Source organism: Saccopteryx bilineata, chromosome 5 (assembly GCF_036850765.1).
Source record: "Saccopteryx bilineata isolate mSacBil1 chromosome 5, mSacBil1_pri_phased_curated, whole genome shotgun sequence".
NCBI classification, from domain to species: Eukaryota; Metazoa; Chordata; class Mammalia; order Chiroptera; family Emballonuridae; genus Saccopteryx; species Saccopteryx bilineata.
Genome location: NC_089494.1, coordinates 4025594 through 4052398, shown reverse-complemented (window position 1 = coordinate 4052398; position 26805 = coordinate 4025594). Strand labels below are relative to the sequence as shown.

Here is a 26805-nt window from a genome sequence, read left to right as displayed (position 1 = left end):
TACAAATTGCCTTACAAAGAAATCTACTCTTTTTATTGGCGTGATTAAGCCGAGTGTTAGGGCTGCTGGAGTAGATAGACCATTCTGGAAAAGATGAGATGGAGGCGGAAAACCCAGCTCTTTACATAGCCATGGTGAATATGTATAATTTTGTTAAAGAACACGTTTAACACACACACGAGGAGGGGGCTGTCCTTATGGCATCATAAACGAGTCAGCTTAAAATGACATTTATTTATAAACACACTGCCTATATATACAACGTGCGTATTTAATACGAAGGAAGGAGGCAATTCTGTAACACATATTTTAGTTACTCTGCTTTTTTTTTTTTTTTAATGATAGCAGCACGATTCTATGTGATACGTCACGATTCTATAGTTTCTCTGTCCTCTCCTCCTCCCCCTTATGGGAGCTAAAAATCTTGTTTTCTTTCATTCTGGGGCGAGCAGGTTGGTGGACCAAGGTTAAGACCGTTTGCCTATGGCGCCACCTGCAGGCCACTACAAAAATAAGTTTCAACACTGCAATCCTTGGGGCTCTGGAAATGTAACCATGGGGCTTATTATATTTTCAGCAATTTAATGAAATGAACATTTGTTTAAAAGACAACAAAGATGGCGCCAACCTTAAGAAAAATCCTGGATTTTGGATTTTGGAATGTGTCCTACTGAAATCCCCAAATAACATGCGTTATTCGTCCTCGTTGAAACTTTGGGGCTTCTGAATGTCTCAAGTGCACAGAGAAAACTTGTCTAAGGAATAATTTATTCTTGAAATAATGGAATAAAAGATGCCATATTCCTGGTTTATCACTTGGTCCTTGGGCAGCCCTTAAGAGATGAGAAGCACTTGGCAAGCTAATGACATCCGCAATAAGTGGTGATTAAGCGTCCTTTCGCCGATGCCCCGTGTTGGGACGGGTCACTGGAGCGGACCAGCTCGTTCTCCAAACCTGTATTTTATGCCGTTTCGGTAGAGGGTTAAGTGTTCTTTGCCCAAGTTCAACAGCCTGCCCCATCAATGCATGTCATCAAAAGGTGATTTCAGATGCCGGAAGTGCGCCGATGACATGGTTCCCGGCCTTAGCAAATGCTTTTTAAAGAGTCGGTGCTTTTGATTTTCTACCAAACACACTCCATTGGTGATTATCGTGTGACTTAAAGTTAAACGGACCCAAATATGCTAAAAAGAGAGGCCCCAGTGCTGTGTTTAGAATTTTAAACAAGATACGTTGCAAGGTGTCACAGCCCTGGACGGATGGCCGGCCATCCTGCTGTGCTGGGGACATTCTATCCTGTGCGGGGTACAGTCAGGACAGCAAGAGACAGAGCTCCTCAGGCCCGTGGCTGGTGGAGCACCCCACGTGTGTATCTGGGAATTCTCTGCAATCAGATGACAAGCAGTATATAGTCAAAGACAGTCAATAAAAGTTGGGGGGGGAAAATATTTTTAAGTAGAGAACAACCTTTATTCTGTTACCTTCTGAATTTTGAACCATGTGAGTGCATCATTAAAAGCTAAACTTGAAATTAAAGACAGCAACTCAGGACTTAGGGACGTGTGTTTGTGTTAGTACACTCAGAGAGAAAAGCAAGGATGTCCCATAGGAACTGTAAAAGAACGGAAAACACTTTTAGATTCTCTAACAAAAGCAAGCCCAAGCTATATTTTGTTGGCTGGAAAACTCGTCAGCCAGGGTGATTCTCGCTTTCAAGGAGGATGTGTCTTGGAGGTTTACACCCCCTACCTGGCCTCTCCCCTGCCTTTCCTCCCTCCCTGCTCCTAATCTTGTCCTTCCCTCCCCCTCCCCGGACCCCTCCCCCTCTGTCTCTTATCCAGTGGAAGGATAAAGCCTTAGAACTTCCAGACCCGTCCAGCGCAGAGTGTAGTCAGACACAGTCATCGAAACAGCGTGTTTTCAACAGTCATTTTGTTCTCAGATTAATAAAGCACACTGCTGGCAGTGATTAAATTCTGAAAAACTAAGAACGGGTCATTATTCATCAGGTTTTTAGAAATATAAAGTTAACATGTTTTCAAAGAGTTCTACTTTACTCAAGGGCTCCAAAAACACATTTAAAGTTTAATGCATTTCGGAAAAACAAGCCAGTGGTTTCCTAAGGAACGGCAGGCGGCGTGGTGTGGCCGGCCAGCGCGCCCACGCAGACTCTAACGCACAGAGTTCCGCGAGGGCAGGGCTGCTCGAGGCAGCGGCTGCGGCTCTTACCGTCCCTGGCCGCTGATTGGTTCTCAGACAGAACACAGCTTTGCCTTTCCGTGTTTTACAGTCTTTATCCCGATATTGGGCTATTTTCATCTAATACTAATCCAACAATTTTAATAATGGAAGGACCTATGTATCCAGTTCCTTCCCTGGGCTGGCTCAGTGGGGCCGACCAGGAGGAGGGGCGCCACCTGAGCTCGTCAGCAACGTTCAAGAGGCACAGGCGTCTGCCTTTTCCAGGTGAAGGCATCGCAGCTGATTCTGGTTAAGTAACGCTTCTTCTTGCTCAGCGGAGCGGCCTGGATCTAAAGCCCCCTTGCTGGGGCGTCATCTCGGGCTCCCACCCGCCCTCCAAGGTGCTTTCCCTGCCCAGGACCAAGGTGTCTTCCTAGGGTCCCACTACGGCCTCATCTGCTCATCTGCTCCATGATCCTTGTCACTTGTCCAGTAAGTTCAGGATGCTCAGTCTAAAAACCCAGGCTCTCCCTCTCTGCACCCCCACCCCCTCAGCCCTGCCTCCTCCCAGTGGCCAAAGCCTGGGGATCCTCCCTCCAGAGGACGAGGCACTGTCCCTCCTTCCACCCCACACTGTCCGGCACCTCCGCCCTTGTGCCGGTTTTTCTTGCCATACCGTGCGTGGTGACTCCTGACTGTCTGTTTAGCTTGAGGACAGCCCTGTTTACGTAGCCTTTTCTTGGTCAGGTGAGCTGTCCATCTCCTCAGCAGGCAGGTGTGGGAAGTCGGCGAAGGCTCTGGGGGACGCTGCCCTGCCACGCCCATGCAGAACCTCTGTGTTGAAATCTGACCATCAGCCAAGGATCAGCCGGACCACCCCCGTCTCGATGCCCGCCCCCCTCACCCTCACCACAGTGGGCTTCTCTCACTGTGCGCACAGCATCCCACCTTCCGCCGCATCTGTGACGTGTGAACGCCCCTTCCCGACTGCAACAACGGGAGGGCGTCCCCCACCCCCTCGGAGGTCCCGGAAGCACCTCGTAAGGGTTCAAACTGGATAAAAATGGAGCCACGGCTGTCCTCAGAGGATGACCGTAAGGAGTCCGTGTTTGAAAATACAGTGTTCAAGACAAAACTTGAGGTCAAGGAAGGCCACCAGGTCAGGAGGTGACTGCCGTGGAAAAGATGGTTAATGACTCACCACTCCTATGAGAAGGGACACGTCTCACCATGGTCAGAGGTGGTGGACGGTGGGCATGAACCTTCATCGTGGTTTCCATGGAAGGGACGGGCAGGGCAGGGCAGACAGGCTCAGGACTGGTTACTCAGAGTAACTGCAGCTCGCTCTGGGGCAGAGGGGCTGTCCCTGGAGTCTGGTACCCAGTCCTGGGAAGGCCTGTGTCCTGGGGCACCGGCACCTACGAGAGGAGTGGCTGGGGTGTGAGCCCCCGGTTGGTTTGTTTGAATCTGAAAAGCATGCTGGTTCCTCAAGTTGTTTACGATCTTTTAGAAACAGTAACCCTGGGGTGGGGGAGGCAGTCTCTCCAGAGTCAGCAAGCCCCAGAGGTCAAAGCAGTGGAGTCCAGAAAATAAAGGACGGGGTTATTAGAGTCCCAGACCATCACAACATCTCTCTTGTTACAGACGCTTGGGCAGCGCTGACGGCACCTCCGTCAACCCTGGCTTCCCAGACCGGGCGCGAGGCCTGGGTCATTGGGGTTACTGAGCAAGTTGGACAGAAGGCTCCCAAGGGGTGGAGATGTCTCTCTGGGGAGCCCTGGCCCTCCCTGGGCTGAGAGGCACAGGTGGGCCCCCGGGGAGGTGCGTTCGTTATGGAAGCAAGGGTCCTCCCTCCATGTGTACATCTGTCCTGTTCTAGGGACAGTGTCCAGGTGGCCAGGCTGGGGGGGGGAGGGAGGCGGGGGCGCTTTCCAGGAAGCACAGGGTCTGAAGAGTGGGGGGCAGCGTGGGTGCTGCGAATCCTCCGCGGGCAGGAGACAAACCTCGGAAAAATAGGTAAACCTTTTATTTCAGCTGTTCTGGAAAGGCATGTTCTGATACAAGGACTCGTGACGGTCACAGTCCCATCCCCACAAGCCACCCCGAGGGGCGGTAAGGGCTCTTCTTCCTGTCACATCCCCAGGTACACCTGAAGCCCAGGCAGGTCCATGCCCTCGCTGGCAGAAGGTCCCCGTCCAGGGCGCATTCCCTCACCACCCAGCTGGCAGGACAGGGCCAAGGCGAGACCAAGAATGAGTCCAAAGCTCCGGTTTTCAGTGCAGAACCCCCTCGGGCTCCAGCAGGAGGTAGCTCCGCAGGGCCGCCGGCAAGGGGAGCAGCGGGACGAGGTGGAAGCACTTTTTGCCGAACCGTCTGCGGATGGCGCAGCGGCAGAGGTGCTGCAGACCACGCGGGCTGTGGGCCGCGGCCAAGAGGGATCGGTAGAAGGGCTGGTGCGCCTGGAAGGGAAGGCGGGTGGAAGGGAAGGCGGGAGGAAGGGAAGGCGGGAGGAAGGGAGGGCGGGAGGGAGGGAGGGCGGGAGGAAGGGAGGGCGGGAGGAAGGGAGGGCGGGTGGAAGGGAGGGCGGGAGGAAGGGAGGGCGGGAGGAAGGGAGGGCGGGTGGAAGGGAAGGCGGGAGGAAGGGAGGGCGGGTGGAAGGGAGGGCGGGAGGAAGGGAAGGTACGTGGAAGGGAAGGCGGGAGGGAGGGAAGGCGGGAGGGAGGGAAGGCGGGAGGGAGGGAAGGTAGGTGGAAGGGAAGGCTGGCGGCATCCCTCTGCCTGCGAGACCCACAGCCACGCTCCTCCTCCCCCGAAAGACACCAGGGGTCCCCTCCATGGCGCCCCGAAACCGATAACCACGTGGAAGGGGAAGCACCCTCCACCAGGGGGCAGTTCCTGCCCAGTCCCAGCAACTCCATTTGGGGAGATTTCACATAATACAGGTAATCTCCTTGACTTCTGCTCTGCCCCGTCCCTTGGCACAGAGCGACATGTGCCCGTCAGTAATCAGCTCAGGGTTCGAGTCAATGAAACAGGAAGGGAAATTTTTCAGAGGCTTCTGGGGAGAAAACAATGCTTTCTCCCTCTCCTTCTCTCTCCCTCTCCCTCTCCCTCTCCCCTCTCTCTCTCAATCGAGTCACCTGCGGACTCTGTGGGGTGTGGCTGCCGTGTCTGCAGCTGCCTTCATCAGAAGACGAAGTCCACCCCCAGGAGCCAGAACATGTGGACTCAGGTGCTCAGACCCACCCCTCGTCTGGACACTCTGGGTCCCTGAGCCTTGCCTTCCTCTGGCCAGCATGGGTCTGTTTCTACCCCTGTGGCTGACCGCACCTCATTTCTAATGGCTGTGTGGTCACTGAGCCTCTCCAGGGGACACAGAAATACACGGGCCCCCCTGGCTCTCCCTCTTTCCTTCTCCACGTGCTCCGTACTCACCTTAAAGTTAGTGCCGGACCCTCAGAGGGGGGCACAGGGACGGGGACAACGCTGTGCTACAGCAGGAGGGAGGGTGGCCCGCTCACCTGAAACACCTCTTCAGGAATCGCCTCCCTCCAGGACTCGGACGCCCGCAGCTGAGGGTAGGAGTTGAAAAGCACCTCGACGACCTCAGGGGCCGGAGCGCAGGTCTTCAGCACCTGGTGGGGGGTGGGGGGAGCCCAAGGTCAGCAGGTCGCCTGGGCTCGGGGTCCCGGTGCGGAAAGGGCGGGGGACACGGAGGTGCCTGCAGCCCACCACGGCCCTTGAGACCCCACCATCCGCAGTTCCACTGGGCACAGCGGCGGCCACGGGAGCAGTGCGGTGGGGCTGTCGTAGGGGCGCAGGGGTCGGTTTGCAGGTAAGCACCAGGCAGCGCTCGGCAAGTGGGCCTGTCCTGCCACGGTGGAAACCAGGTCAAGGCTCTCTGCCTTCAGGCCCCGGGAGGAGCGGGCTGGTGGCCCTGGAGAGCCGCTCGCTGGGAGGACAGCAGGACAGCGGTGTGGCTCTGCAGGCAGCGAGGCTGGCCCAGGGCGAGGATGGAGCTCCCAACTTCTCACCTCAGTGTCCTCACATGCCCGGATGCTGGGGAGGAATTGCTTTGCTGTTGCTTTTCCTCTCGACTTGGACTTTCCCTTGTATAAATATTTTCACAGTCCCCGCTGTGCGAGGACTCTGATTACTGGCGAATTTAAAATTCATCAGCTTCATCGTAAAGTTGGGAGCACTTTGCTTTTACAAAATAACTCTTTTTGTTGTGACAGAGAAGTGTGAATGGACGCAAAACTGGACCCCACAGAATGACAAACCCCCACGTGCCCACTGCCAACCCGGGGCCAGTCCTGTCCCGCCCACACTCCCAGCCCCTCTCCCTACGATGATTTGAAAGTGACGCTGACGCATTCCATCTATCACGTCACCGGTCAGTGTTGAGGGTGTTTCTCAAAGGACCCGTGAGAAGAAACAACCCAGTACCCACTACACTCAGCACCTGAGACGTTAGCGAGACTTTCTCAGCGTCATCTCGTCAGTGTTGTAAATTCACAGATCACTCTCAAACGCCGTGATATTGAAAATATTTGTTTGAATGAGAATCTAAACCCAAATGAGATGAGCTGATCTGATGCAGTTTTAGGCCTTTGTTTTTTTGTTTTGTTTTTTTGTTTCTTACAGGTTATCTGTTGAAGAAACCAGGCTGTCTGTCTGTCCTGGGGAGTGTCTCCCTGCTGGGTTTGGCGGGTGACGTCCTCGTGGGTTTTTGGAACGTGCTGCCTCCTTCTCTGCTTCCTGTCTGTCAATGAGCATCTGGACTTGGAAGTCTGATCAAATTCAGAGTTGATCTTGGGGAGGGTCAGGGACACCTCACAGTTCTCTGTTTTTGAGGCTTGAGATTTAACATGGTGTACAATTGCTCTTTGTATGTTTTTTTTTTTTTTTTTGGTTCAGCAAACCAAGTTTGAGCAATTTTTCGAAGCTCAGACAGCATATACCTCCAGCAGACACCAGTCCGAGCCCGTAGCGAAGCGCAGCCTGCACCAGGCTCACCGGCTCCCTGAGCAGGGCGTGTGATCACTCAGGACGGCTGCCTCCTTTACAACCTGTCTCCCTCCTTTCCCATCTAAAACCCCTTTAAACATTCAGAGGGAAAGACAAACAAACTAAAAAGTTCACATTTCTGTGTTCAGAGCTAAACCCTACTAATGTTTTGTGTATACGAATGTTTTATGCGTTGAGGAAAAAAAGACATTAATATGTGTAACCAGAATGGGCTCATCCACTGCATATTATTTTGAAATGTGATTTCCATCTACTCGAGATAGACTGTGAATAAAAATTATAAACAGGCATCACTGTCGTGACCATATCATATTTTATTGTATGAATGGGTCATCCTGTATTCAGTGAATTAGCTACTGTAAGTCGATACTATAGACCAGTGGTCCCTAACCCCTAGGCCATGGACTGGTACCGGTCCGTGGGCCATTTGGTACCGATCTGCAGAGAAAGAATAAATAACTTACATTATTTCCGTTTAATTTATATTTAAGTCTGAATGATGTTTTATTTTTTTAAAAATGACCAGATTCCCTCTGTTACATCCGTCTAAGACTCACTCTTGACACTTGTCTCGGTCACGTGATACATTTATCTGTCCCACCCTAAAGGCCGGTCCGTGAAAATATTTTCTGACATTAAACCGGTCCATGGCCCAAAAAAGGTTGGGGACCACTGCTATAGACAACAGATGTTCTTGAACATGATTCTATTTCTTGCTGCCCCCAACCATCCTCAGGAAATAATTCTACCCCCTTTCTACACTGAATTCCTAGAAATGGAAATGTAGGGTCAAAGCGTAGGTATGTTTTAAAGCTTTTAATACATATCATCAAATTGTGAGTGTGTAAATTGGCATAATTTTTTTTTTTTTTTTTACAGAGGCAGAGATAGAGACAGACAGACAGGAACGGAGAGAGATGAGAAGCATCAATCATCAGTTTCTCGTTGCGCGTTGCGACTTCTTAGTTGTTCATTGATTGGTTTCTCACATGTGCCTTGACCGCGGGCCTTCAGCAGACCGAGTAACCCCCTGCTGGAGCCAGCGACCTTGGGTCCAAGCTGGTGAGCTCTTTGCTCAAGCTAGATGAGCCTGCGCTCAAGCTGGCGACCTCGGGGTCTCGAACCTGGGTCCTTCCGCATCCCAGTCCGACGCTCTATCCACTGTGCCACCACCTGGTCAGGCTGGCATAATTTCTTAAAGAACTCAGTACAAGAGTGCTTCTTTCTCCCTACCCAAATCATCTCATTGACGATTTAAATTTGATAAGTACCATACAGAATATTTACACTCATTTTGGTTGACCATTCATCTCTCTCCTTTTCTGAATTGCTACATTATGTCTTTTGTTCATTTCTTCTACAGTGAGTTCATTTTTTTTCATTGGTTTGTAAATATACCTTACTTATGAAGGTTATTTTTCAGGTAGACAATCATCTTTGAAAATAATGGTATTTTCTCCTCTTCAACATTAGTATTCCTTATTTATTTTTTCTTGTCTTATTGTATTGGCTATAGCTTCAAAAGTTAATGTTGATATTGACAGCAGGCATTATCAACTTATTCTTAATTTTAGTAGGACTGCATGTAATGTTTCACTATAAATATAATGTTGGATATTAGTTTCAGATAGATACTCTGCTCTAACTTGAAGAAATATTTATCTATTCCTAGGTTACTACAAATTTTAGGATTTCATTTTATTTTTTTGCTGTTCTTTTTTTAAACCAAGTTGACGCAAAACTTTTGCCTTCATAAAACAGACTTCACTTGGCCGGTCTTCTAAACACGACGGCAGATTGAATTTACTAAGATTTTTGCATCTCTTTTAATAACTAGATCTGGTTAACAGTTTTAGGTTTTTTTTTTTAGCTATTTTTGTCAGGTTTTTTTTTTTTTTTTTTTTTTTTTTTTTTTTTTTTTTTTTTTTAAATTTTTTTTTTTTTTTTTTTTTTTTTTTTTTTATTTTTATTTTTATTTTTATTTATTCATTTTAGAGAGGAGAGGGAGAGACAGACAGAGAGAGAGAGAGAGAGAGACAGAGAGAGAGAAGGGGGGGAGGAGCTGGAAGCATCAACTCCCATATGTGCCTTGACCAGGCAAGCCCAGGGTTTTGAACCAGCGACCTCAGCATTTCCAGGTCGACGCTTTATCCACTGCGCCACCACAGGTCAGGCCTATTTTTGTCAGGTTTTAAGATCACTTTATGTTAACTTAGTAAAACCACTTGAGAAAGTTTCTTTTTAATACTCTGAAAGATTAAAAAAAAAGATAATTATTGAATGAGGAAGGCACGATTGATCTTCCATTTGACATTGTCCAAGCCTGTCATTTAGTTGCAGGTAATAATTTGACATTTTCAATTCCTTCCCTGCTTACTGGCATATTTTGTTTTTATTTCTTCTTGAATCAATTTTGTTAATCTATATTTTCCTGGGAAACGATCTTCACTATACAGACATTTAGCACGGCACACGTGTCTTGTCAGGGTTCCCGTAGGAAAGAGGACCTGTCTAATACAGGATGGTTTCAGGGAGGGTTACTGATACGAGGGCTATTCAGCCCAGTGTGAGTGCAGGGGACCCCCAGTGACCGGGCATTAAAGTGGAGTTGGTAGCAACACTAGATTCGTTCCTGGCCCAGAGGGTGCTGATGGGGTGGGCTGTCCTACTGAGGCAGGCAGTGATTTGGGGCAGAGGACACATAGCCAGCCTGAAGCGGTCAGGGAGCCAAGTAAATATATCCACTGACCTCAGTCTCCTTCCCTCCCTCCTGTTGCTGAGAGGTAGCAGTGGCCGAGCCCAGTGAGGCAGTGGGCAGGGGCCCTGCAGGTGTGTCCATCTGTCTGGACAAGGAGATATCTCCTATTTATATCTCCTTTGGGGATAATTTTGGTATTTCCATTCAGTGTGCCTTACAATGATTTAAATCTCTCCCTCTCTAACGGGGTTGGATGTTTACCCCCTGGCCTGTTAAGCCATTCATTCTACAGATACCTACCTGGCTCCTACATGCAGCCAGGGCGTGTGTTCGGTCTGTGGGACACAAAGGCCAGTCCTGCTGTCCTAGAACTTTACAGCCCCAACACCACAGTGCGAACACGAACCGTCCCAGTCGGGCGCCACAGTCTCAGGCGGGGGCACCGCAGAATGTTAGGAATGACACCGAACTCAGCCCTGGGTTTGCCACGGGGTTGGCGAGCTGCTCAGGGAACGGCTTCCGGAAGGAGTGACATTCGAGCTCAGGGAAAGGCTTCCGGAAGGAGTGACATTCGAGCTCAGGGAAAGACTTCCGGAAGGAGTGACCTTCGAGCACAGGGAAAGGCTTCCGGAAGGAGTGACATTCGAGCACAGACCCGATGACAGAGTAGGTAGGAGGAGACAAAAGGCACCCCAAGTTCTGGGGGCGAGAGTGACCCAGGAGGTGGAGCAAACATTCACCAAAGCGGAAGGTGAGAGGGACCAAAAGCCGCTGGCTGGGGGCGTGGACTTGGACCTGGGACAGCAGGGTCTGACCGACCATGGAGAGCGTGTGATCCGCCAGGAGAAGGAGGCTGAGCTTTATCTGGAAGGCTACAGAGCCACCTTGCAGGGTGACGAGTGGAGGAATGACAGGGTCAGACTTTCATTTTAGAAGCGTCACCCTGGCCGTCATGTTGAAGAGGGCTCCTGGGGCACCGTTCCTGGAGGCAGAGAGCCCAGGAAGAAGTACGCTCCTGCCGTCCAGGGGAGTGAAGGCAGTGGCCTCACCTGGCGGCCGGCTCTCAGGACGGGAAGAGGAGAGCGATTCGGGAGAGGGACTCAGGTGGCGGAGTGAAGGGAAGATGCGGGTGGGTTTTCCACGCTCCTGACACGTTGCTGTTTCTGGCTAACACAAGCTGCCACTAATGTGCCATGTCCCTGAGCAGGGTCGTCTCTGATGTCAACTGTCTCCTTTTGAATTGGGAGAAATCATGCCATGAAGACGAGGGCCCACCCTGGATCCCCACCTCCAGCCTGGTTACACATAGACAGTAGGTATCCTAGGCAACACGGGCTTCCTTGGGTCTTCCTCAGCTGCCCAGCAACCTTCCGGCGGGTGGGCGGGCTCGCTTGTCCCTGCCAAACGTTAAATGGTCCCCAGTGGCTGCCTGTAACACCGAGGACTCCTCCCACCCTCGACCCCCCCAGAGCTGCCCACCCTTGGCAGAAGCGCCCCTCCCTGGGGCCCCCTCCTCCCGAGGTCACCGACTGTGACTGAGCCTTATAGCCTGTCTCTGAGAATCCAGGTCCTGTCTCTCTCTGGTTCCACCTCTCCGGGGCTCCCCTGGCCCTCCCTGTCCCCCCTCAGCACTGTGCCCCCGTACGCTGGCCAGGCAGCTGGCTGCCTCCATTATTTCTACGCCAACACAGTTTAAAAATCGCTGCCGCCTCCTTGCTGTCTGCGGAGGAGCGGCTGCCGCATTACTCTGACATGCTGGTGTCATTAGGGTCCACGTGCAGTCTCCACGGCTAATGAGGCGGCAGAAAGAAAATTAAGGGGAAGAATCACACGGGCACACTGCTCTAGATGTAGACGGAGACACAGAACGAGCAAGAAAAACAGAGGCACGCTGTTTATGACGGCTCCCCCCAGCCGCCCCCCGGGGGGACGGGGGATGGGGGGGCACACAGGGCTCTGGGAAGACAGGAGATGGAGTCCTGGGTTTTGACTATTGCTACCCCAGGATGCGCCCCCTAAAAAACAGAGGAGTGGTGAAGTCACTTCACCTAATGCTGTAATTAGGTTAAAAATAAAAACAGGAAACAGGGAAGTGTAACGTCCAAATTTTCAGCCCGGAAGGTGAGGCAAGACCAGAGCTTTGCGGATGTTTCTAGAAGCTGTCACTCTTGCCATCGAGCGCCAGCGCCCCTCCGTCTGCAGCCTCCCCTGGACTGTCACCACCAGGGACTGCGGTGCCCCCAGCCCCTCCCCCAGCATGTTCTCCACCCTTGAGCGGAGACGTCGCCCCAGACGCTGATTTGATTACATCACCTCCCCGCCAGGCATGATGGCACAGGATCCATTGTTCTCCAGACAAAGGCTCAGGCCCTTCACAAGGGCCCTGCCTGGGGGTCCCACCTCAGCTGGCTCCCTGTCGCTGTGTCCTCCCCGTTCCTAGGTCGTCTCTGGACTGCACGTGTGGCCGGGCCCTCTGCGCCCTGGGGCAGCTGCCAGGGATGGCCTTTCCTGCCCTGGTCACAGAGCTAATCCTCAGCCGCCAGACCTGGGCTCACTCAGCACGGGCTCCGGGGAGCCTGCGACCACCCCCGAGCCCCCAGCCAGGGCCAGTCCCTGTTTGGCACTTTCAAGGTGTGGAGGGTCTTCGTTCTGCACCCGTTCTCACCACAGCAGTCACATGGGTGTGTGGTTGTCTTATCCTCTGGAGGGGCTGGGCCGTGAGGGCAGGAAATACACATGAACCCAGCACTGAACACAGGTGCTCCTTAGGCACATTTGTTGAATGAATGAATGAATAAGAGCTTCGGGATGTCTGTTGAATAACAGGGCCTATGTGGTTTGCGGGAAATAGTACCTCCTCGCTGTTGCCCCTGCACCTCCCTCGCTCCTGGGCAGGTGTGAGTTCGAATGCTGACAACCTCCTGCATGCATCTCCTCTACCCGTTGTGGCTGGCCTCTGCCCTGCAGGTCACAGAAGCCTCTCAGGGAAACAGCACACAGGAAGGAACAGAGCTGGAGGAGCCAGGATGCAGACACGAGCTGACTGCAAACGAGAGGTGCTCCGGGGGGGGGTCCCCTTCTACATCCAGGGGCACACAAAGCTGGCCCTTTAATGAGTGCAAGAGGCAGGAAAGCTCGGCTCCACGCAGGGTGTGGGGGTCTTCTGTCCTGGTGCTGCTGCTGTCCAGCGCTGTGACTCCCGTCCCGTCTCAGAGTGGGGGGTGGGGGGACGCTGGTCTTAGCCTCTCACACCCTCTGGAGCTCCAGTGTTCTCTTCCCAGGTCCTGCCAGAAACGTGCTCTTCAAAGACTTGGGATGAGAAAGGGAGCAGTCTGTTGTGAAAAGATACCACGGGGTTTCATTGTTATTTCATGAATCCAGCTTCCAGGTGAGGGGCAGGAGAGAGGACCGTGAGCGGAACCCTCTCTTCCACACCAAACATCCAGCCTCCGATATCCGCCAGCGGCAGCGCGAGTCTGAACCCACATTCGTGTGTGTGCGTGTGTGTGTGTGTGTGTACGTGTGTGTGCGTGTGCGCATGTGTGTGTGCGTGTGTGTGTGTCTGCCAGGCCTCCCGTCTCTGTCCTGCAGGCTGGCTCCACCTGTCCTGACAACTCCCAGGATCCAACCTGGGCCCCTGCCTGCACCTGCCCCTGCCCCCCCACCCCCCCCTTCCCCGCACCTGCCTCTGGGGTTAACTAGAGGTCAGCCAGGCAGAAAGGCCTGTCATTGTCAACAGGCTTGCTCCCCGAGCAGTGACACTGCTTTGATTTCCACCGCAGAGCACTGTCCTCCGTGCGGATGGATGCTTGGAGTCCGCCTGCTGGGGCGATGGTGCCTTTGTCTGGACATGAGGGAACTGTGATTTATGTCCTAAGCTCGCTGTGAAACCTTTTGCCTCAGTAATTCCGAGCTCCGTGGGTGTCTCTTTACATCTATTTCAAGCGCGGCGGCTGCCCACGGACCGCGTGCTCTGTGACATTCCCGGTGCCTCTGTGTACGCCTCGCCACGGCGCGGGGCCTTGCCTGCAGTGTACCTTTGTGGCCCGTGTCACTGTGTTTGCTGTGTGCTCCACGGGGCTGCTAAGCAGAGTTGGTCTCTTCCTTTGATGTCACGTGTGGTGATTAGACCCCTTCCCTGGTGGAACACGCAGGTGGCCCGAGTGGAGGAAGATGCTGTGGCCGGAGTTCCAGAGTGTTTGTCCTGGTCCCAGACGAGCAGGAGCGCGGCCTGTGCCTGTGCGCGCTGCTGCCGCAGTGGTGCGGGACAGTGGCGGACACGCGCGAGGAGGACGAGCGCAGCCCGCTGCGCAAGGTGTGCGCCCGCGCGCATCCAGACCTGGTGCGCCTGGCGCCGCGCTGGACTACGGCAACGCCCGGCCCCTGGCCCACGTGCTCAGGGGATGCTCAGTGTGGTAAATACATTCCCCACCCACCCTGCTCCTGGCCAGGAGTGCCGTGGGTGCCCCCTAGAGGGGCGCTTGATCTCAGCACAAAGAACTTGGGTCCCCACTTCCAAGGCTTTAACCGGCAGGCGGTGATACCCCTGGAATTGCTGGAATCCCTGTTCTTCATTCAACATTGACTGAGGTGTTCAGGGGCGGGCTCGGAGCATGCGCAGGAGAGGCACCGGGCGAGCAGTGCTTTTTCACACAAGCCTCAACGTATGAAGATTTCTCAAGGAAACTCCAGTTCCTTCTGCCATCGCTGGGAGATTCACTGTCACTTCTAGGAGCTGAGCACGTCTCACGGCCTTCTGATCCCCGCTATAGGAAACTGTCCTCCAAACCGGAACCCAACTTGTACCTCCACTGATCATGCGCCCTTCCTGGGTGGCCCATGGGACAGGGCCCCCAGAGACCCACAGAGGGAGGCCCTGTGCCTTTCCCTGCACGTCAGGGTCAAGGCCGAGTAATCCCCACAGCCCTGGAGACCGAGTTCAGGTGTCCGAGGTCCTGTCCCCAGGGAAGGTGCCTGCACGACTGCATCCAAGACTTGGAAACCTGGCCCAAAATCACGCAAACAGAATGACCCTAAGGCCAACAGAGGATGGTCTCTAGTCACTACTGAAATGCATTGACCTTTTTTTTTCTTTAAAATAATTTGCCCCAATATTTTTCGTGGGTGGCCCATCACATAAAAGCCTGTTTCTTTTCAATTCTTTACACAGTTTCTTTTCTTTTTCAAAAAAAATCTTTTCTAAAGATCTTATCTTTATTTATTTTAGAGAGAAGAGAGAGAGAGAGAGAAAGAGAGAGAGAGAAGGGTGGAGGAGCAGGAAGCATCAACTCCCATATGTGCCTTGACCAGGCAAGCTTGGGGTTTTGAACTGGGGACCTCAGTGTTCCAGGTTGACACTTTATCCACTGCGCCACCACAGGTCAGGCTCCTTATGCAGTTTCATATGGTGAGGGTTGATGTGTGTGTCTTGGTTTAAGGCAAACACGGTGTGTCCTGGTGGGGGGAGTGGGTGGGTCTTGTTTCATGCTATGGGTTGATGGACTAAGCCTGCAGATATTGGGACATGTTGAAATATAAATTAGGGGCCCTGGTCGGTTGGCTCAGCGGTAGAGCGTCGGCCTGGCGTGCAGGAGTCCCGGGTTCGATTCCCGGCCAGGGCACACAGGAGAAGGGCCCATCTGCTTCTCCGCCCCTCCCCCTCTCCTTCCTCTCTGTCTCTCTCTTCCCCTCCCACAGCCAAGGCTCCATTGGAGCAAAGATGGCCCGGGCGCTGGGGATGGCTCTGTGGCCTCTGCCTCAGGCGCTAGATTGGCTCTGGATGCAACAGAGCGACGCCCCAGAGGGGCAGAACATCACCCCCTGGTGGGCATGCCAGGTGGATCCCGGTCGGGAGCATGCGGGAGTCTGTCTGACTGCCTCCCCGTTTCCAGCTTCGGAAAAATGAAAAAAAAAAAAAAGAAATATAAATTAGGAATGTAAAAGGTACGTGTTGTGGAACATAAAAATGCTGATGTTTCTTCCCTTTCCAGAGTTTGCCAGATTGGAATCACGTGAGAATTGCTCAGCGCTAGTGTGAGAGTTAGCATTGGACGCCTGTCATAATGTTTGTCAAGGAGACGTTCAGGAAGTAATTTGGGTGGATTTTCCACTTTTCACCTTTGTACCTATGTTTGTGTAGGTACAAACTTCAAACTTGACTCTGCGCCATCTACAATGCAAAGTTAGCACCTGAGAGAAATGTGTGAAATCTCCCTATTTCAGACCATCTAGAATACTGTCCTTTTTGGATAACAGCCTATCACCTATTAGCCTGTCAGGCTAAAGCAAGTCTCTAAGAGGTGAGTGTGGAAGAAGAGGGATGATTTTTAAATTAAGCACACCTTTTTTGTGTGTGTGTGTGACAGAGACAGAGAGGGGGACAGATAGGGACAGACAGGTGGGAGGGAGAGAGATGAGAAGCATCAATTCTTCATTGCGGTACCTAAGTTGTTCATTGATTGTTTTCTCATATGTGCTTTGAGGGGGGGGGGCTACAGCAGAGCAAGGGACTCCTTGCTCAAGCCAGTGACCTTGGGCTTCAAGCCAGCAAACTTTGACTCAAGCCAGTGACCATGGGGTCATGTCTATGATCCCATACTCAAGCTGGCGAGCCTGTGCTCAAGCTGGCGACCTCCGGGTTTAGAACCTGGATCCTCTGCATCCCAGTCCGATGCTCTATCCACTGCGTCACTGCCTGATCAGGCAAGCACACCCAGTTTTTTGTTTTTGTTTTTTTTTGTATTTTTCTGAAGTTGGAAATGGGGAGGCAGTCAGACAGACTCCCACATGTGCCCGACTGGGATCCACCTGGCATGCCCACCAGGGGGCAATGCTCTGCCCATCTGGGGCGTCGCTCTGCTGCAACCAGAGCCATTCTAGTGCCTGAGGCAGAGGCCACAGAGCCATCCTCAGCGCCTGGGCCAACTTTGCTCCAATGGAGCCTTGGCTGCGGGAGGGGAAGAGAGAGACAGAGAAGAAGGAGAGGGGGGGTGGTGGAGAAGCAGATGGGCGCCTCTCCTGTGTGCCCTGGCCGGGAATTGAACCCGGGACTCCTGCACGCCAGGCCGATGCTCTACCACTGAGCCAACCGGCCAGGGCTAGCACACCCAGTTTTAACATCCAATGTCTTTACATCTAAAGTTTTACACGGAATGGCTTCCATTCAGCAAAGTTTTTTGGGGAAGACTCATGCTAACAATTCTCACTCTAACCAAAATTTTTGGCAACTTATCTTTCTGAAATATTTTCTTTTTTTTTTTCTCTTAGTGTTTTCTCTGATGAGAAATCATATTCTTCCCTTTAATTATTTTAGGCTAGATCTGACCAGTGGAAAAGGTGACACCTGCCCAGAGTCAAGTCTACAAAGTGGGGCTGAGGTCCCAGCGCAGCCCTTACTCTGGACAAGACGCCTCACCTGGTTGAGACCCAGGAGAAGGGGAACGCCACCTGCCTGGTATTTCACAGGAACTGGAAGGCCAATTTGCAAACGTGTAATTAATCTCATTAACAAGGTTGAGTATTTCATTTCAGATCAAATGCCAGATGCGATAAGAAATTGATTTTCGTTATTCTGAAAATTACAGCAAAGAATGAGCTGCCCAGATAACGTGAGCCCATGGCAGCGTCAAGTTCAGCTTGTGGCGTTGCCAGGACAACTTTGAAGGAGCACGTTCAGGCATGCTTGTCACATCTCAACCTCTTAATTTCCTGGTGACTGGGGGTTTCTGGGCCCTGGCTCCTCCAAGCGTGGTCCTAAGACTACCAGCAGCCTAGACCTCACCCGCGAACTGTGAGAAAGGCAGACTCTCCCACCCAGACCCACGGAACCAGAATCTGCAGTTTCCCAAGTCTCCAGGGGGTGCCCGGGCTCCTGGAAGTTTGAGAAGCGCTGCCCGGCACCTAGCGGCAGGCCGGGGCTCTGCGCTGCAAAGCTTGGAGCAGGACCCCCCCCCCCCCCCCACCACACCTCTTACCTTGGGGAAGGCGTCGGGCCACACGGTGGGGGAGCCGTGATTGAGCAGCGCCTGCACGGTGTGCTGCGGGTTGGCCTGGGGCGCGCGGGCGGCCGTCTGCAGCACGTGGGCCAGGGGCGAGGCACCGCCATAGTCCAGCGCGGCCGCGTCGGCGCCATGGCGCAGCAGCAGGTGCACTAACCCCGGGCGCGCATGGGCGCACGCCTTGTGCAGCGGGCTGCGCTCGTCCTCGTCGCGCGCATCCGCCGCTGCCCCACGCCGCAGCAGCAGAGCGCACAGGCGCAGGCCGTGCCCCTGCTCGTCAGGCTGCAGCGCTGCGCCGCATGCTGCGCTCAGTGCCGTCTCGCCGCGGCCATTCCTCGCATCCACGCGTGCCCCATGGTCCAGGTAGAGGCGCGCATGCTCATCCAGGCCGTGCTGCGCCGCCACGTGCAGCGGCGTGTTCTGCCCGGCGCCGCCTGCACGGTGCACTGAGGCTCCGTGCTCCAGCAGCGCCTGTGCGCACCTGTGGAGAGGTCAAGTCTGGTCACCGGGTGGGCAGGCCCGGATACGCACACCCTGCCACCTGCCACCCGATCCGCCATGCCCTGGCTGCCATTCAGGGGGCTTCGGACACAGCGCGGGGCTTGTGTGCTCCCTGAACAGCAAGGGTAGCCCGAGAGAAAGGACATTAATTCAGACCTCCCGTGCCCAGGCTCTGGGAGGTTTTGGGTTTTTTTTGTTTTTTTGTTTTTTTTTCAGGGACAGAGAGAGGGATAGACAGGGACAGACAGATAGGAATGGAGAGAGATGAGAAGCATCAATCATCAGTTTTTCTTTTCTTTTTTTTTAAAAAATATTTTATTTTTAACTTTATTCAGTTTTTTTTTAGAGAGAGAGAGAGAGAGAGAGAGAGAGAGAGAGAGAGAGAAGGGAGAGGAGCTGGAAGCATCAACTCTCATATGTGCCTTGGCCAGGCAAGCCCAGGGTTTCGAACCGGCGACCTCAGCGTTCCCAGGTTGACACTTTATTCACTGCGCCACCACAGGTCAGGCAATCATCAGTTTTTCGTTGCGACACCTTAGTTATTCATTGATTGCTTTCTCATATGTGCCTTGACCGGGGGCCTTCAGCAGACCAAGTAACTCCTTGCTGGAGCCAGTGACCTTGGGTCCAAGCTGGTGAGCTTTTTGCTCCAGCCAGATGAGTCCGCGCTCAAGCTGGCGACCTTGGGGTCTCGAACCTGGGTCTTTTCGCATCCCAGTTCGACACTCTATCCACTGTGCCACTGCCTGGTCAGGTAGGCTCTGGGAGTTTAAACTGAGCTGGCGTTGGGGAGGGTGTACGGTGGGTACGAGGCCCACCAGTTACTAAATGGTGGACATCGCTAGGAGATTCCTAAGAGTCTACGGGCAGAGAGGAAGACTTACCTGTAGTTTGTAACGGCCTGGTGCCACTCTGGGATGTGATGTGGTTCAAGTGACAGTGCTGAAGAACTAATTCCCTGGTCACGTGTGGCAGTAGGGGGCCTGGCAGTCAGGGTTCTAAGGAGGGCCCCTTACCGCCGGGCTCTTTTGCAGCCAGTCGCACCTCTTTCTGTAAACTGCTCAGCTTTGGTGACAAGCGGACTGTGTGAGATGCAGCTTGCCTTGCCCCCGTGGAAGGAACCGATCCAGCCCTCAAGGTATGGACGCAGACTGGCCCTGGTGTGTCCTTGGGGCTGGACGCACAGTGAGCACACAACCAGGCCTGATTGTGAGATGCCCTTTGATTCATCCAGACTCTCCTTGACCAGACTGTGGATTTCAGCTGTGCCCAGATCCTTGGTGGTCCCCTGGGGGTTACAGGCTCCCATGGGAGACTGTGGTCTCTCCCTGAGCTGGGCCTCCAGGCCCACCAACAGGAACCCAACCAGGACTGTCCTCTCCTCTGGGCACCAAGGCTCCTCCCAGGAGAGCAGCTTCCTCAGGGCCTTGCCCACAGCTGGGAGAACTCTAAACGCCTCAAGCTAAGCTCGGATGGCCAGCTGCTGACCGGGCCATTGGACCACCAGGCCTCGGACACCAGAGGGAAACTCAGACTGCCCCAGCCGGAAAGCAGGACAGTCACACAGGCCCTCCTCCGTTCTGCTGGCCCTTGTCCCTTGGGCACTGCCGAAACACCTGCCCCACTTCAGTCACCTGCTCCGGGTCACCTCCTGGACATCGCCCTCAATGTGCTTGCTCCACCTTTGCAGCCCAACACTCCAGCGTGCCACCTTCGGACCATGGACTCTGGTGGCTGCTGCGCCCCAGGCCTGTGGGTGTCCTCCCCGTCTCTGCTCTGTTGAGACTCCAGGCCTGGGCCCCTGGTCCTTTCGGCCTTCCTGCCCTCACTCCTTCCCTGGGCAGGACTCCAGATGCCGTCTTCTTGGCATCCTTGGTTCCCTCGGCTAGAGGGGACATGGCCGTCCCTGACGCCAGATGGCTCTGCCATCAGCCTGGAATGCGCTGGTCGTCCACCCTTTTGTCCCTTCTCGGTTGCTGAGCGCCGTCGGAGGAAACATCACTCGGGGACTGGGCTCCGGTCTCGCGTGGGCCTCCGGGACTTGGTCCACGTTTCCCATGTTGAAGGCCAGCTCCTCCCTCCTGCCGGACAAACCGCAACTCCGGAGGTCCTCGCCGTCCTTCAGCTGTCTCCCCTCTCCGCCCTCCCGGTGATCTCCCCGTGCTTGGAGCCGCCACCCTTCCCGCCTCGGAGACGCATCTGCCCCAGCTCCTGTCGAATCTGTGTCTGCAGTGGCTCCTATCACCGTCCTCCACCTTCCAGGGAGGGGAGTCCCTCTCGGTCCCCTTCTGCTTCCTGGGGGTCTTGCTCTGTGGGTTACTTGTCTTTTGCCTTTTTTCCTGTCCTGTTCCTAACGCACCCCTCAGCTGGCCACCGGTCCTGTGCACTCCACCATCTATAATCGTGTGAACTGCTGCTTCCTCTCCACAGTCACTGTCCTTTGTAGACGCCCGAATCATTTCGTGCCTGGATGGTACCGACAGTCACCTAGTTTGTCCCCGCTCCCCCCGCCCCACCCAAGCTCCATGCTACCAGCAAAGAGCCGCACCTGTGGGCATCAGACAGCAGGTGGCTGCCAGAGAGAGCCCCTGCCCCTGTCCCCAGGACACAGGATGCTGAGAGACCCGGTTCCTGGGGGCACCCACCTCCCCAGTCTCATTTCCTGAGGCTCTGTCCTCCCGTCCTCTGCTTCAGTCCAACCTGACCCGAGTGGCTTTCGGAACGCACTTTACTCCTGCCAGGGATGCCCTGCCTACTGCGAAGGCGGACACACTTCTCTCCCTCCTTCCTCTGCCCCTCGGGCGTCTGTCCCCCCCCCCCCCGCCACGAGGAGAGGATCACGCGTCTCTGTGCTGTCGTGTGCCTGGGTGCAGCGTCTGTCACACCATGGTTCAGATACGCATCAGCACACGTGACTCCCCTCTGAGTGTGGAAATGGGGGTTTATGTCCTTCCTCCTAGGCGCCCAGCATAGGGCAGCCCGCCGCATTGTTCCCGGGAGGACGGGGAACACGTGTGTGTGTCCTTAATGAGCGTTGTTCAGCTCTCCTTCATGTGACCGCCCGTCTCAGCTACCTCCCTGGCTGGGGCTCCGCACGAGACCGTCCACCGAGGGTTTCCGGGCTGCAGGCAGCTGCCACCACAGCTCCTCCTACATTTCTGCTTGGGGGGGGCCCTCCGTGAGTCTCGGCATTCTCTTTCTGCATGTTCTTCAGCCTCCATGTCAGCAGTCTCTCGAGAAGTGGTCTGCCTCGGCTGAAAGATCTTTACAAACAAGCACACAATCTGATGTGAAATGTCCGCTGGGACCGTCACCGGCTAAGAGCGGATGCAAATTTCCCCGTTGGAGTGCTTCCGCCGGGCTTCCTCTCCGCCTCTTGGGGAGGTGTTTTGAACAGTGCAGCCGGGAGGTTACAAATCAAGGGTTCCGTCTCATTTTGCCGCTGAGCCTGTGCGCCCTGGCGAACGATGACAAAACATGGGCTTCTACTCATATCTATCTATCTATCTATCTATCTATCTATCTATCTATCTATGTATTTATTTATTGAGAGCAGCCCAGCCTCTCCAGAGACACCCCCCGGGAGCAGACTGGAAGCCGTCCTCGCTGGCACGTGCACAGCCTGCCTGGCTGATGGACCGGGTTGCCGTGTGCAACCAGGAGACCTTTCGGAAAGAACAAGGACCGTGTGGCCCGCCCTCTGCAAGGGCTGCGGAGGCCTGCTCCATTTTTAATGAAGAGCTTCTAAATTGGCGACACCCTGGCCCTCTCTTACAGCAGGTAATGATGTGAGTTGCCGGCCACATTCACGAGGAAAAACCACGCAACCAAATGACTGGGGCACACACACCTCTGCCGGCGCACGCCGGGCAGTCATTAAAAATGGAGGTGTGGGCGCCGATGTAATGACACGGAAAGCTATTTGCGATGGTCGGTCGTGTGAAAACACCGGGCTGCTACAAAACAGCACGGAACAGCCCCTCCCCTCTTTAAAATAAACAACGCGGGAATGTACACGCATGGGGAGCGAGCCTAGAAATACACAGACCGACGTATGTTCACCTCTGGCTGACGGGGCTTTTATTGCCTTTTTGCCTGCCCGTGTTTTCCGGAAAGGAATCGGAGTTGCCGTTTGAAAAAGGCACGGCAGAGGTTGTTAATACCGCGACCACCGCCCACCAGCCCCAGCCCCAACACGGGGGTCCTAAGGAGGTGGCAATGAGGTTTCTGGGTGCCCAGAGTGCCCTCCAATTTTCCATCGACCTGCCAGGCCCGGGTGGGAGCAGCGATCCTGGCAGGGATGGACGTCGGTGCCGGTGAGAAAGCGAGTCCTAGAGGAGAGGCCGGGGATGGGCGGGGGGTCCTCCGAGATAAGCAGAGATGCGGTCACAGTCTCGGGGACCTCCTGGACCTGACCTTGGACGCGTCAGTGATGGCCCAGCGGGCAAAGCGCCACCCAGGCCCGTGCGGGACTGCGGGTGAGCCAGCTGTGCCCGGCCCTTTCCTCCCCGGGGTGGGCAGACCTCCTTGTTAGAGAGCCTGCCGCCCTGATAGACAGGCCAGCCAGGGAGGCCTGCAGCCACTGCAGGATGGCCCCTGTCAGGAGCCAAGGGGAGATGCCCATCTGAGGGTGTCAGAACGATTCCTCATCCTCATCTTCGGTGAGGACCGAGGTGACAGGCTGTGACAGGGCACAAGGTTGACAGTACACAGAAGAAGTAGCTTGAGCCACAGGCGGGAGTGAACAGAGACGAGCCCATCAACGGCTGTTGGATTAATGTCATGTTAACTTATGTCTAACGGGGGGATGTGGGACTCGGTGCCCCCATCCCGCACGCGGCACCCGTCCACCCTCCGGCGTCCTCCCCAAGCACCAGCTGCCAGTCACCGCCCAGGTGCCTCAGCCTGGACTTCCTGCCCTTCCCCTCCTCCTGGACCCCTCCCCACCCCCCGCCAGGCTTCCCTGCATCGCAGGAGACAGCCCGCTCAGGGCTCCCCTTCGTCCGTCTCTCCACACAAAGTGGTGTTCCCCAGACTCTGGCCCTGAGCTGGGAGCTCACTGCTTCTCTACTCCCTGGTCTTGTTGTTTGTTATTCTTCAAAGGTTGTCTTTAGTTCTTGCAACCAGTTTACATCGTAGGTAGAGTTTATAGGTAGAGAAATGGACACTTAAGAGACCAGTGATTTCCCAGGCCAGTTGGTTCAGAGGTAGAATGTCCACCCGATGTGTGAAAGTTCTGGTTCAATTCCCGCTCAGGGCACACAGGAGAGGCGCCCATCTGCTTCTCCATCCTCCCCCTCTCCTTTCTCTCTATCTCTCTCTTCCCCTCCTGCAGCCAAGGCTCCATTGGAGCAAAGTTGGCCCAGGCGCTGAGGATGGCTCTATGGCCTCTGCCTCAGGTGCTAGAGTGGCTCTGGTTATAACGGAGCAACGCCCCAGCTGGGCAGAGCATCGCCCCTTGGTGGGCATGCTGGATGGATCCTGGTCAGGTGTATGTGGGAGTCTGTCTCTCTGCCTCCCCACTTCTAACTTCAGAAAAATAGAAAAAAAAAAAAAAAAAAGACCAGTGACTGCATCAGGTCATACAGCCAGAACGGGGTGAAGCAGCGAGGTCACTGACTGTGCTTGCTTCCCACCTGCTGACTGCCTGCTGGGATTGTTGTGAACACTTTTTAGGAGCCCATCACTGAACTAGGCATTTTCCATAAGTCACCTCTAAACTTCCCATTCATTCATTCATTCATTCCTTCCTTCCTTCATCCTAGAATGTTGTCTGTGCTCCATCCAACAGCAGCCTTTCAAGGCAGGGAGAAGTGTCTCATCTCTGAGCCGTCTGTGGGGATTTCTGGACAGACTCACTGACAGGGCACTGAAGACCGTGGAGGCCGTGCTGTGGGATGGGCAACGGTCACTCGCTTCTGGCTCAGGATGCTGCCCACCCTGCACGACAGAGTTCATCCTTCCCAGTTTCCAGTGGGGAATCAGTTTTTGAGGTGTGAGTAATGTCCTCCCAGGCAGGGACGGGTGGATCTACAGCAGCATGTCTGCTTGAGGCGAACCCCAGCTGCCCCCGGTCAGCGGCGTGGCTGCACAGCCACCAGAAGATGGTACCGAGGGAGCAGTGTCCAGGGACACAGGCCACGTAGATATAAGGCTAAATCCAAAACTCAAAGACATCACTTAATTTTTTTGTTCGTGGGGAAGCAGACATCGGTTACAAGCGCTTAGTCAGATCTCTTCGGCACCTGTGTCTCCTGAGCAGAGCCTCTGCCAAGTTGCTGGGGTCCTTGGGCTCTTGCTGTGCCCCTCACGTGGTTGCTGCCCAAATCCTGACACGGAGACCACGCGTCCAGCGAGAGTAACAGGTGTTACTGGTTCAATCATCGCGGCGGCCATGTTTCCTCCTCGGAGTCCACGTGGAGGTGGTCGGGCTGGAGACACCTCCCCTGGCCAGGGTGGGGTGGGGGGTTGGCTGAGGCTCCAAGGCTGGGTCGAGGGGCGGGGCGGGGCAGAGCGGCTGTCTGGATGCTGGGCAAGTGCCAGCCTGTGGGGGGCCGGGGACAGCGGGCAGAGACTCGGGAGGAAAACACGACAGCGTTTTCTAATGGGGCCCTGGCAGGCAGGCTCCCTCCTGAGCGTGAGCCACCAGCTGGCTGCTAATGAGGAGCTGGGAGCCACCCCCCCCCCCACCCCCCGGCGTTGCTGGAGGAGCAGTTCCGCTTTACTTCCCAGGACCTTCTGCCGAGCTCTCCTTTGGGGGCCTGTCGCCCACCCCTTCCTGTTCTGTCTTTTCTTCTCTCCCTCCTTCCCCTCAGGAGGCGGGGCTCTGACACGATCAAGCATTCATGTCCACAACAGAAATGGCTGGTGCAAGCGGACTGGTCCTGACGTCCAGAGAAACTGGCCAGTCATTTCTATCCTGACCACTGTCCTGGAGCAGGGGCCACCATTTAATTTTTTTCCCCCTGAAGTGTTGGGACGGTTGTGGCTGGCTGGTGATATTTTCAGCAAAGTCTCCTGAGATTTTGGTGGGAACCCTGCATTTTGGTGAACTGGGAAATGATTTAGGGAATATACTTTGAGAAACTGACTCCGCTGTTTACCTCTCTTGCCTGTGAAGTAGCTTCTGATTTTCTGGGAGCTTCTTTTTTTTTTTTGTATTTTTCCGAAGTGAGAAGCAGGGAGGCAGTCAGACAGACTCCTACATGCGCCCGACCAGGATCCACCCAGCATGCCCACCAGGAGGTGATGCTCTGCCCATCTGGGGTGTTGCTCCGTTACAACCAGAGCCATTCTAGTGCCTGAGGCAGAGGCCATGGAACCGTCCTCAGTGCCTGGGCCAACTTTGCTCCAATGGAGCCTTGGCTGCAGGAGGGGAAGAGAGAGACAGAAAGGAAGGAGAGGGGGAGGGGTGGAGAAGCAGATGGGTGCTTCTCCTGTGTGCCCTGGCTGGGAATCGAACCTGGGACTTCCACATGCTGGGCCGATGCTCTACCACTGAGCCAACCAGCCAGGGCCTTCTGGGAGCTGACCAGAAACAGGTGACCTTTCTCTCCTCATCTGGTCCCAGCACAGTGAAGAGAAAGACTGGGAACATCAGAGTAACAGAGGAGAAGAGTCAGGAAAGGGGTCGTGGTGGTGGTGGTGGTGAGCTTTGACCTGGATGAGAGAAAAGCTTTGTGTGTATTTGTAGTTATTTATTTTTAAACGAGGTAAAATTTGCACACAGATGAATGCACAGATCTTAAGAGTACAGTTGTATGAATGTCTACAGAAGAATGCACCCATGTCATCAACATCCCAATCAACATGTAGCATATTTTTATGTCTGCAAGACGTTCCCTTGTGTTTGCTACCAGTCACCGCCACAAGCAACCACTGTGCTGATTTCTCTTACCATGGTTCAGTGTTGTCTTTTCTAGAACTTTCCAGACACTTTCTGTCTCTGGCTTCTTTCACTTGACACAATGTCTGACACAAATCTATAGCGTTGCACACACGAGTACCTCATTGTTTGTTTGTTTTTCTTTTAATTTCTGAGTCCATTTAATTGTATGACTACTCCACCATTTTAAGATTCATTCTCCTGTTGAAACTGGTGGACATTTAGGTATTCTCATTTTTTTTTTTTTTTTTTGGCTATTACGAATAAAGCTGCTATGAATATTTTTGAATTCAAGAGTCAGGAAAGGGGTCTTGTGGACCTGTTCTCATTTCTCTTGGGTAAGTATCTAGAAGTGAAATTGCTGGTAGGTGTATATATATATTTAACTTAGAAAGAAACTGCCAATCCGTTTCCCAAAGTGATCGCGTCATTATAAACTCCTGACCACAGTGTAGGAGAGTTCTAGAAGCTCCACCTTCTCATTGTTTGCTGTTCTCATCCTTTGTGACTT

General features: G+C 54.0%; 1 protein-coding gene across 2 annotated transcripts in view; it reads right to left on the bottom strand.

The window, feature by feature from the left end:
* Positions 1–4219: 4219 nt before the first annotated feature.
* ASB18 (ankyrin repeat and SOCS box containing 18) overlaps positions 4220–26805 on the bottom strand; it is a 49687-nt gene continuing 27101 nt past the window's right edge. For both annotated transcript variants that reach the window (XM_066280249.1, XM_066280248.1), the window contains 3 exons: positions 17885–18389; positions 5704–5817; positions 4220–4641 (listed from right to left, as the gene is read on the bottom strand). In XM_066280249.1, coding sequence (XP_066136346.1) covers positions 4456–4641; positions 5704–5817; positions 17885–18389 — 805 coding nt within the window. In that variant the 3' untranslated portion in view covers positions 4220–4455. The remainder of the gene's footprint in view (positions 4642–5703; positions 5818–17884; positions 18390–26805) is intronic.